At 40.1% G+C, this 12701-nt stretch overlaps 1 protein-coding gene across 2 annotated transcripts in view; it reads right to left on the reverse strand.

The window, feature by feature from the left end:
- Positions 1 to 11364: 11364 nt before the first annotated feature.
- CNBD1 (cyclic nucleotide binding domain containing 1) overlaps positions 11365 to 12701 on the reverse strand; it is a 130669-nt gene continuing 129332 nt past the window's right edge. For both annotated transcript variants that reach the window (XR_014513893.1, XM_083451233.1), the window contains 2 exons: positions 11845 to 11904; positions 11365 to 11565 (listed from right to left, as the gene is read on the reverse strand). Coding sequence is in view for 1 of the 2 variants with exons in the window: in XM_083451233.1 (XP_083307359.1) it covers positions 11431 to 11565; positions 11845 to 11904 (195 nt within the window). In the remaining variant the exon portion in view is untranslated. The remainder of the gene's footprint in view (positions 11566 to 11844; positions 11905 to 12701) is intronic.

Here is a 12701-nt window from a genome sequence, read left to right on the forward strand (position 1 = left end):
GATGGGGAGAAAGGAGGGGAAAACACACTCAGGCACCAGTTCTTAGCTACAGTTGTTATGCCCACCAGCTGGGATGGAAACAGTTCAGGCAGCCTGTTAGAATAGTCCTTTATTTGTCGACAAATGTATATTATTCATTTCAAAATATGCATCTAAATAAGTATTTTGATACATTTAGATTGTGATGAACTGCATTGTAACATTGAAGGATGTGAGAAATATTGGAGGTGGGGGGTCATCTCATTATTCCAAGAGGTGCAGATCAGGTTATTTCATGTAGGAATTTGCAAATTCAAACTCTTAGCCTCAGTGCTATTCTTCTACCAACAGAAATGTGTACAGTATTGTTTTCTCCCTACCGTCAATGCCTGTGGTGAGAACAGAACGCCTTTACAAATGAGGAGTGAAACAGTTGGGGATCCCTGGAGGTGAAATGTGATTATAACTTCTGGTCCTTAAGGCTAATGAACCCTACCAGTGCCTTTTTATCCCCGCCAGTTTCATCATAAAACTTTCCCTCGCACTCAGCCATTTGTTGAAATTAACTCCCAAACCCTCCAATATTCCATTACATCCCACACGGACGTTTGCTGGCAGCTGAGAGATATCAGACATATGAGAGGACTAAACCCCACAGGAGATTTTACACCTTAGCTGGAGCTGTCCCTGTTTGCCAAGCAACACATCAATTTCCTCTTCTGTGACAATATGTTTAACCTGTGTTTTTTCACAGTAGGCTTTAAAATAAGCAATTAGAAGACACAGTGTTTTCTTCAGGTTGATGTATTATGTACCAAGACACAATTGACCTTCAAGGCATGAGGAGAATCAGTGAAAACAGCAACTATTCTTAAGCCCTAAAGCACTGTGGGATGATGGTAAAAGTGCCAAATCCTTTTTAACTGTTACTTTACTTTGTTATTATGGATATGTTTGCTTGCAACGGAACAACTGAAAGCAGACAGCTTATGATCTATCCATAGTGAATCTGGAAAGTAAGGTGTTTTTATGATAAGACTAAAACTTATAGATTTATGTCCAAGGCTTTTTCATGCCTCCATAATTTATGAAATTCTTATCAGTTTGAAACAATGTTTTCCCTTTCTCCTTCTCCCTGGAGCTCATTTTTATTGACATCTGGGCACTTGTGGAAATGAAGAGATAGTAATGTGAGCCTTCAAAAAAAAAAAAAGGCACACATTTATGGGTAGGCAGCTATCCAAGAAATTTCAGGTCTACATGAATGCCAAATCATCACTCAAGATTATTGGTAGAAGTGCCTATTCCTTTGGAGAAGTGAATTTGAAAAACTCCTTATTCTATGGCTAGAGTAAACAAACTTAAGATGGTGGAGATAGTCACACAAGCAGTTTACATAGCCTCAAAGCTCCCAATACATTTCTTCCTATTATTAGTTGGGGCATTGCTGCAGCGGCTCCCAGAGCTGTAAGGACCAGGAGGAGGCCTGGCTGTTTTGTGTGTGTGTGTGTGTGTTTTCGGGAGGAGACTAAAGCCCCCATCTGTAGGATATATTTAAAGCAGTATCATGTCACTTTGAATGATCATGGCTTCCCCCAAAGGATCCAGGAACTATAGTTTCTAAAGGGCACTGGGGTGGTTAGGAGGCTCCTAATTCTGTCACGGAGGTATGATTCTTAGAGTGGTTTTTACAATCAATCCTTCTTCTCAGAGAACACTCATGTGATTATGCTCTCTCACACACATTTAGCGCAACTGCCTCCTTTGTAACCAGCATTGGATCTGAGGTTGCATCCAGACAGCCCTATTATTGAGCATTGATCTTGATTTCTTTGCACAAAGTTTCCGCGGAGGTTATATGATATCAGCTGTCTCATGAGCATTCACTTTGATTTGCTTGTGAGGAAGTGAGACCATGTCATGTTATAGAATTGTGATAAGTTTTCCTCATCACTTTCCTTACTTTGAAAAAGTATCCTTTTCCTTGCTAAAGGCACATTCAAACTGCTTTGGGAACATAACACTCCTTGAAGCTGTGTTTTCTGTTCTGTGTAACTGTTTGCAGCTGTTTTGGATCCCCTTCCTTCTTTGTGTTTGACTTTGTCATGTGGCCAACTCTGATTGGCTGCATGATGTTGTCACTGTCGCTAGGAGGAAGGAGCCTGGGTTAAACAAAAGGTTACTCAAGCAGTAGCAAGTTGGGCTTGTGTGAATAGCAGTAGAGGCTCTCCCTCCCTGCCCTCCCCCCAAAAGGATTTGGGAGATATTTGAGGAAACATTTCAGATTTCCCCAAAACACCTCTTGAAAATCAATTTAGTGATGCATAAGAATCACACTTCTTTTGCAGATGAGTGGTGAGAAACATGAAGCCAATATTTTCTAATACCAAGTATTTTATCAGTCTTTCAATTCTGTTTCTTCTTCGCCTGGTTTCTATACAAACATAGCTGCCATTAGCTGAGCACCTGTGGGCAGCCTTACATTTGTACAAACCAAAGAATAATATTATTTGGACTTCTCTGTCATTTAACGGTTTGGAATTGGTGGGTATTTATAGAAATCTGTAATAAATCTCCTCTTGGGACCAAGGCCTTTGTAGAAATTGGGCAATAGGTCTAGCTATTGACATACCTATTACAGAATGGAACTCCTGCTGTGTCTCATTACCTCTGATGTTACACTGCGCTTATCTAAGGGGAATGCAATATAATCTGTTTTGCAGGATGGATTTCACATCATATCAGTTGTTTATAATGAAGCTTAGGCCAAATGCATTGTACTGGCGTCATGGTGACTATGAAGGATTTGGGTTATCTGATGGAGGATAATCCAGTCATATACACTTTTTCGATCTGAAGTTTTCATTTATACTGTATCTTGCCCTTCTCAGCATTGCATTCAGCCAAATTCCTCAGGAAGCAATTGCTTTGCTTCTCTGGGGATATGCATAATTTTTGCTCAGGTCTGTTTTATGCATTCTCTATATGTTGCAAACTAGGAGGAGTCAAATCTGCAATCAGCAGCTAAAGGAATAAACCTGCTGTCACAATGTCTTTACAATCAGAGACACAGTAAGTTTCTGGGCGAACAGACATAATAATAATATCCACTATCTTCTGGAGGAGCTTCCTAAAAGTGCTCTCTGTGAAGTCAGTTAAAACAGCAAGGGAGAAGTTAGAAGTGCAGAGAGGTATTCTTGGTGCCTGATAACCAGCTTGGGAACTCTCTTCTGCCCAAGATCTAAGAAATTCAAAGCTACTCTTGAGGATCTTCCAGAAGTTCTGCAAGGCACTGCTATTCAGGCAACCATCATGAACAGGTTTTTCTTTTAGCAGCGATACTTCTTCAGAAAGGTGGATTAGCCATGCCCCCATCTTGATTCAGCATGGGCTTGGACTTTCTGAGCCTTATACTTCTTCGGTGTTGGTCCCACAGCCAATCAACACATGGTTTCTCTTCTTCACCCTACTCCGCTTTCCTTAAACATGGCTTGTTAGATTATAGGAGTAGATATGGGACTTTTTGGAAACCTTCATGTAGAGTTTATCTGCACAGATTCTTTTCCTAATTCCCATTTTACTCTTTAATCTCCATTCTACTAAAAACATGAACAATTCTCACACATTATATGCTGTATTATATACAATCCTACCTTGGATCCCGAATGCCTTGCCAGTCGAATGTTTTGGCTCCCGAATGGCGCAAACCCAGAAGTGACTGTTCCAGTTTGTGAACTATTTTTTGGAAGCCAAACGTCCAATGAGGCTTCCACCATTTCTGATTGGCTGCAGGAGCTTTCTGCAACCAACCAGAAGCCATGCTTTGGTTTTCAAACATTTTGGAAGTCGAACAGACTTCCAGAACGGATTCTGTTCCTCTTCCAAGTACGACTGTATATAATACTATAGAAAGAGTATGTGCATATAGGCATTCCTTTTCAATTGAGTTGGTTGGCATCTGTCTGTCTCTGGAGACAATGGAGGAGTACACCTTTGGGGGTGAAGTTAAACTGTTGGAGAGTTACAGCACCTGCTGTGGCTGTAGAGACTGACATGGGAGAGACATGGTTGAGCTGATGCACATGTACTATGCTGTTTCTTCTTTCTGTGCTCCTCCCTGTCATCAGGGACCATCTTAATACTGATTTTCATAAGCCTCTCTGAGATCCTTTTTGGTTAAGGCAGGATTCCTCAACCTCAGCCCTCCAGATGTTTTTGGCCTACAACTCCCATGATCCCTAGCTAGCAGGACCAGTGGTCAGGGATGATGGGAATTGTAGTCTCAAAACATCTGGAGGGCCAAGGCCGAGGAAGCCTGGGTTAAAGGATGGACTACAAATGAAATAAATAAATAGCCAGGTTATCTAAAGCACATAGGTAGATACAAAAATGTATACATATAAAAATATGTAAGTCTGAATATGCTGCAGAAATATAATACAGCATAGGGCTTGAATCTAACCCTCATATATTACACATATGCATTGATCCTTTGTAAAATTAGTTGCACTTTAAAAAAAAGCTTGTGTGTGTGTGTGTCAGACTGGTTTTGCCCCCTCTTTCAATGACATGGTTTTTATATTTATATAATAAATATAAATATAAAATATAAATTATATTTTATACCATGGAACTCAATGACATGGTTCAGGAGTCACCGACATGGCACTCGGAAGCCCAAGTATCTTCAATGGTGACCACAAAAAAGCTCAGTAAATATCCCCTCAAAAATCCACAGTGCACGAGCCCCCTTAAACATTCCCACATTTCACTGGATGCCAGGATTTGACACCCAGTCTCTCTTCTGTTCTGAACAGAGGAAAGTTACAAAGAGCATTTTCATCTCATATACACTATCCTAGGTTCTGGTTCTTTGTCACACTTCAGTGTGACAAACTGAGAGAACTTAGCAATATATATTGATGGTTTTGAACATCTTAGAATTGATGTTCTATACTCTGAGACATTATCTGTCACGTAACAAAACAATATTATGTTGCATCTCTGTTGCGACAATGGAATTAATGGGGGTTGATATCTATTAATTTAACTGTAATACATGGCCTTGCTACAAGGCATTTTATTTACATCCCTATTACAGTTTCTTCTGCATTAACATGACTCACATCTATGCCATTTCCTAACAGCACTGTCTCACAGCATAAATTAATGTATGATATCCTGTTCCATTCTGCAAACAAGATATGAATTCAGAAAGATATGACTACAGCACTATAGATTTTTTTAAACATACTTTTTGCTTTACAAATGAAATAAAAGCATAATATGGTCTTAAATCAGCAATCAATTTCAGCCTAGCAGTCTCTAGCCCGTAAAGATTATGAGATGGTACAAATAAAAAAGGTTCTGTTATATAAAAGCTTCCGAGATTAGATGTCATTTTGAGAAGACCCATACAATGATAATTTCAGAACCACTTGTTTTATTTAGTGGTTACATTTTCAACATTTTATGCATTAAAATCATGTCACTTTTTATTGTCTGATTATTCAAAGAAGTAGTTTCTTGGATAACCTATGTCACTTGTGTCATACACATATGACCTTTAATACGGATGAGCTGAAATCACTCTGGTGATTTTTATTTCATTTATACTTTGATTGAAAAGCACCTCCTTTTGATAATTTTCAGCACCCCTCTTAAGGGTCTTTCATTGTCTCTTGAAGGGAGATTGTGTTTTATTTAGTCTCAAATATTTCACTGCAATGTGTGAAAAGATACGGACCTCTCTGTTGAATAGCTTATGGAAACTGATGGAAATTAAGTACATAGGGTAGCCATCTCATGCAATGAATAATGGGCAGAAAGCAAGGAAAGCTCTCTGGGACTATGGGCACCATCACTTGAATTTCACTGGAGAATCAATGCACTGATCACATCATTGGCTTCCGAGGCATTCAGTGGAAAACACTGGGGAAACATGAGAAGCTAGACTTTTGTTTGCGGTGGACCAATAACCATAGGTGACTACGGAGTTATAGTCCACCCAGCAACATCGAGAAGGTACCACATTGTCTACCCCTACTTTAAGGCCAATAAAAGTGTGAGGCACATATCCCTTTTACCTATTCCGCCCCCTTGTTATTTAATTTCTATATAAATGATGTGATAGAGATTTTGAAATAAAGCTAAAACTGTGCTCCAAGTTAAGAAATTGTCCTCTGGCTACTTTTATTATATGTTGATGACTGCCTGCTGTTATTTTAGCTAAGGTAAGTTGGGGGGGCGGGCGGACAGAATGTTACAGTGATCCAGTAGTTACTGTTGTGAAGACTTTCTGACCAGCAATTTGATGGAAACAAGATATTCAGAATTTAATTCCCACCGTTTAAAAACAGCTGGACTTGTGAATGGTCACAAAGCAGATCAAATAATTTGTCTGTGCCTGGACTCATCATAGTGCCTCCATGTTAACTCTGTTGACTCTGTTAATAACCAAGATGATAAGAAAGAAAATACAAAACCAAGATTCACCAAAATCTGTGATGGAAAAGAAACTTGGAGCATCACTCCAATAGGCAAAAAGCTTTGCTCTAGTTTCTGTACAATTAGAGAAAGAAAGCTCTTATGTCTGCCAGAAGCTGGGGTTTTTTTTGGGGGGGGGGGTGTTACAAAATGATAGTAGAAAAGCAAGCCACAGTTGGTCAGATTATATGTTGTCCCCACAATTGATTTACTTTCAAAATTATGCATGGAGGAAGAGTGTAGTAATCCTCAAGCCTTTCTGTGGCTAAAGTAAAGCATAATGATGTCTAATCAATTGGGTTTAAAGAGGAAAAGGTCTAATCCACATAGCAAAGAATTCATCAAGGTTGGAAATATGGACGCTATGATGCAGCATGATCTTGCATCCCATTACTGCATATAGGATTTCACCTTTTTTTTTTTCTTTTTTTTTTTTTGCATTCAGTGGGGTCTTTTGTATTTCAATGCTACCTGAGCCAAGTCTCTCTCTTTTTTCTCCAGAGTTAAGTCCACCTTCAACATGCTGAAAGTGCAGCAGTACAGATCATTCAGTTTGTAATTCAAGGGTTAACTCTGTTGTCAGTTAAGTCAACAAGCCAGAGGGGGCAGGTGCAGGTGTTGCAAAGCAACCAGGGAAGAGGGTATGATCTTTAGTGAAGCAGCACCCACTCTCATAGGCTATCAAGTCATGACGGAGTTTTCTTGTAAATGTTAAGTTGAATCTAACCCTGGTCTTGACAAGGCCTGTCAAAGAGCCCCCTCCCATTTTTGTGTGTGTGTTTAAGTTGTATAATCCCCCCCCCCCCACTTTGTTCACTAAATTTTTATTAGGATGCTCTCTCTGGATTCTGTCTGTATTATTCAAATGCCTCTATTAACACACCAGGTTCCAAACAAAAATGAAAATATGCTAATTATCCAAGCTGGTTTGATAGTAACATCAGAAGGAAATGTCTTTATCCCTTTCCAAAAGCATGTTGAAGATCCAACTTGTGGCATGCTTGAATGTGAACTGTATTCATTCTTGTTTAGTTTTGTTTTATAAAGATCATTCCTCCTTTAAAGCACAGCTTATTTACCACTTTTCCATATACCAAGGAAATGATTTTTTTTCTTTCCTATTAGGTAATAGATGTGCAATGATTGTCTACTCTGTTGCTACTTTTGCTTACCTCGCTCATTCTTCTTGCTTGTAATGGAAAAAATATTGGGCACAGTTTGTGGCTTGAAATCCTCCCATTTTTTGTAACACTGGCAGTTTTATCTTTGCTTGTTACATTGATTTTATGTTCAAGCTAATAGGGAAAGCTGAATAAACAATGACCAACTGAATGAGTCAAAGGAACATAACACTGAATTTTATAAGCACGTGCCCTTCAGACTTGAGAAGAGGGTGCATATGTTCACAAGGGGTCACCAGTCTGGTGCCCCTGGGCAGCATGGTTCCTGTAAGGGCATCCAGTGGTGCTCTGGGTAGGTGCCCCAGACTCTGACCTCCTTTCTTTTTAAACTAAGTCTCTGTCCCTCCTAGAGTTAAAAGATAAGAGCATTGCAAGTCAACTGGCACTTGCAGCTCCTCCTTATCTGCAGCTGTGGAGAATGTCTATGCCTGGTTCACAGTTACCTGTCCATTTGCTCATCCTGTCCCCACCATGAGCATCATGTGAGATAAGTTGAGGCAGTTTCCATGACAAGATCTGACTTCAATCAGTCTTCACTCCCTTTCTCTCTCTCAAAAAGAGAGAGGAGGAGATCATGTAAATTGGGGAAAATCACATGTAGTATGGACCTCTGCATGGAATGTCCACATCAAAAACTATTTTATGTTTCAGAGAGGGACACCCATACACTAAATATGCCCCAAATTTGAATGTTTAGACAGGACCTTAGGGCCATAATATAAAACAACACCATCCATCTGATTTCACACAGCAACTATTTTCTAGACAATGCAAGATGCCCAGTATTTCTTTGCTTAGTTATTTGTATCCTTTGTATGAGTGTGAATTACTCCTGTGTTACTTCTGTGTCCAGTTAGTAGTAGCAGTACTCACCCTTCACCAGCAGCTCTCAGGATATAACATATTACTATTGCAGGAATAGGGCAGGCCATGAAAACACACATCTCAGATATCAAAGAGCAAACAAAGAGCTGCATCTTCAGCATTCACCAAAAGCCATAAAGAAGCTAGGGTATTCTACAGCTTAGGGACTGCCACAGAGAATGCCCTCACCCAGGCCACCATAACTGCCAAGCATCTAAGGGAGATAATTATAATGTGTAAATGTAACAGAAGCATGATTAACAGCCAGAACCAGCACTTTTTTTTCTGGCGTTACTCAACAGTACGCAGTACTGGCACCTTTGCTTTCCTCTTCCAGATATTGCAATGACCCTCATGGTCCCTTCCAACTATGCTTCAACTATTCCCTCCCACATCCCCTGTGCCCAGTTCCTAAGAATAGGCTGATTAGATGGAAATGGAAAGCATCAATGTTTTATCCCCTTGCCCTTCCCAGCCCTGCAACAGGTCAAGGCTTCAGAGGCGCCTACAGCATAGGTGCATGGGTGTCACGCATATGCACTGCCTTCTGAACCTTTAGCTACCACCACCACTGGTGGGCAGGGCCTGAAGCATAGCTGTCAACTTACAGATTTGAAAATAAGGGACGAGCAGCCTCGAAAATAAGGGATCAGCAGCCAAAATAAGGGATTTTCCAAGTACAGGTATGTGCTTCTGAGCCCCTCCAAGCCAAAGAAGAGTTTGGATTTGGATTTGATATCCCGCTTTATCACTATCCGAAGGAGTCTCAAAGCGGCTAACATTCTCCTTTCCCTTCCTCCCCCACAACAAACACTCTGTGAGGTGAGTGGGGCTGAGAGACTTCAAAGAAGTGTGACTGGCCCAAGGTCACCCAGCAGCTGCATGTGGAGGAGCGGAGACACGAACCCAGTCCCCCAGATTACGAGTCTATCGCTCCTAACCACTACACCACACTGGCTCTCAAAGGCAGAAAGCCCAGTCAGCAGCCAAACAAAGCCTCAAGTGGTGGTTCCCACAGCGCAACAACCCAGCAAAGGGGATGCAGCAAGGAAAACCACCGTCACCTCTCCGCTGGGAAGCGCTGAGCAAAGGCAAGTCCCCAGGCAACGAAGTTGATTTGATCGGCACAAGGCATGCAAGCTCCACCCCCCCGTCGTTCTTAGACTCCTTATTGGGGGAGCAACGCAGCCAAGCAACACAGTTGGATCCTCCCTTCTCCCTGGCCAGCAGGGAGGGAGGGAGAGGAGCTGCTTCCATTGAAACCCAGGAAATTTAAGGGACATCATCAATAAGGGACAGCAGCGGGACACGGCACTGGGATAAGGGACTTTCCCGCCAAATAAAGGACGGTTGACAGCTATGGCCTGAAGCTTTTGGTGGGCATGGAAGGAGGGAAAAAGAAGAAGCCTGGCTAGAACACACTTCTTTTTTCTTTAAAAAAAATGAAAACCAGCTTCTTTCTTTGTGCAATCCCATCCTTGGATAATGTAGAATTAAATGGATAAATCAGTACACTCATTCACTCTACGGTGCTTCTCATAAATCACAGTGGATCCAAAAAGTACTACTGTTTCCATAGAAACTTGGGGTAGGGATGTGTGCGCTGTTCATAGGAGTAAAAATGTGCTCTTCCAGGTGATCCTCTGTGCCAGAATCAAAGTCACATGGAGAAAGGAGGACCTTGTTTTTTTCATGTGCCAAGCATCTCCCTGGCTTGCGGCCACTTCCAAGACAAGCACATAAATGGGAGCTCTGTATGACCTCTGCCACAGACATGAGATGTATGAGAGCTCAGTGGAAGTGTTTTGCTCATACCACAAGTGTCTAGTCACAGTCTTTGAAGTCAGAAAGGAATTAAGTCAGAATTACAGAGGGATCTGAGGGATTGCATGTGGGGTGGCTCATCTGGGAAACACAGACCTGGTATTACTTTGTGTTCCTATCTCATTTTGTACATAATACCTATTTAAGACCATGTGTGACATAATATCACACTGTTGACGCACCTCAACTCCCAACAGTTAATATACATACCCAAAGTCACATAATTTGCAAGCATTCTGTAAAAATCTGTTTGTGCTTTTACTATGGGTAGTATTCAACTAAGTTTTACTCAGAAGAGGCCCGTTGAAATTAATTAATGTAACTTAGTCATGTTCACCAACGTAGATGGCTTTTTTAAAGAATTGGATAAATTCATAGAGGAGAAGGCTATCAATAGCTATTAGCCATGATGACTATGATCTGCCTCCACAGTTGGAGGTGTCAATGCTTCAGAATGCCACTTACTGAAAGCCATTGGAGGGTTAGAGTGACCTTGTGCTTAAATCTTGCCTCTGGGTTTCCTACAGGCATCTGGTCATCTGCTGTGAGAACAGGATACTGGACTAGATGGGCCATTGGCCTCATCCAGCAGGCTACTTAATGTTCTTAATTAATTAAATCAATTAACACCTAAAACAAATTCATTTCACTACATAGCAACATAATTTTATGTTTAGGGTCTTGGTCCATTTTTTCTTTACTTACACGTGTGTGTTTTTTTAAAAATAAGAAAACCCAGTTTAATTAAATATGGGGAACGCCGATCCAGAAAGCTGTTGGCCCTGATATTTTCCATAGGCTTTTTCAGGCTAACTAAATTATTCTAAATGGAATAACCTTTCCTACTACTACTATTATTAAAAATGAACTGAAATAGGAACATTAAATGATTTTATAATACAGGAATCAAGAGGAGCTGGACAAAGGAAAGGATACCACAAAGAAATGAATAACAGTAGCACACTGGGCTATTGACAGTAGTGAATGGGAAACAGAAGTAATTTTGGAAAAAGCCACAAGGACAACAGAAGAGGGAGGAAATAAGCAATGGCTAAACTGTTTGTTTACACTGAATATCCATGTTGTTTTACAGAAATCATCTATAGGTAGAAACGTGGGCATCCTCTTGATTCTTTTTCTCACCCCAGTTGGAAACCAGATGTTTGTGGATCCATTTTCCGACACCAGGACAAATGCCATTATAGAACAATGCATCCTTCAATATGATATCCTGATAATAGGGAGAAAAATATTGGATATTAAAACCTAACAACCAGTACTTCAATATCTAGTAAGCAATCATAATATAGGCTACTCACAGGAAGGTTCCAGTAACTCCATTCACTTCAGTAAGCAAGAAACAGCATTTATTGATTCATATTGTTTAAACAGTGGACTGTAACTGATGGAAATTATTTAACCTTAAAAAAAACCAGTGCCCTATTAGGAGTAACCAAAGCAATGTTTTCCTTCCCAAGCCTGCTCAAAATGTTCTCCATTATTTTATTACCTTTTTATGCTCCCATTCCTTTTCTGTCTCTTTTCTAATATATTTAAACTTGAGATCATCCTGCAAAGAAAGAGAACAATGGTGAATAGTTTAAACCCAATGTTTTTTCAATTATCTAGCCTTTGGTGGCCTAACTTCAAGAACTACCTAATTTTATAATCCCTCCAAGACTTCATGATTTAATTTATATGATTTTACATAAAATACCTCATTTCTAAACAACATGTCATGGAATATTATCACTGCAGGACACATTAGAATTCAATAACTGTTCGCAAATAAGAAGAATAGCGTTCCCTGCATAAGGAGGTTACTATCAAAACACTGGCATATGTTTCTCTCAGAACCACCCAGCTTTTCTGAACAACTGTCTCTTTCACTCAGTCAGATATGCATATATACATATATATACACACACACACATATACCAAGTTGGTTTTCATTTGTAGAAGGCAAAGACCCTGTACTAAGATACACAAATGAAACTGCATGTAACTAATGAATACATTAATTGTAGCCCTAAATTAAACATTTTTTCTTACTAACGCTCCTCAAACTCTATAGACCAGATTGTACTTTAGGAAGAGCTTTTAAAACAAATAAAGTACTCTCAGTTTTGACTACCATGAATGGACAAAAGGGCAGCTTGTTGTAACTGATCTGATTAAAGGTGCAGTAAGTAAGGTATATATCATTGTTGCAAGGAAACACCTGGGACCAATTCTTGAGCTAGTACGCAGCATAAAGCAGTATACCTATTTAAGGGATATTTACAGGAACCAAAAGGGATATAAGTTTTATTCCACAAAACGCTTCTTGGGGGGAAGCCTACATAAAAATCCAGCTATTACTCCTCC

This window comes from Podarcis tiliguerta (assembly GCF_965153285.1).
Source record: "Podarcis tiliguerta genome assembly, chromosome: 7".
NCBI classification, from domain to species: Eukaryota; Metazoa; Chordata; class Lepidosauria; order Squamata; family Lacertidae; genus Podarcis; species Podarcis tiliguerta.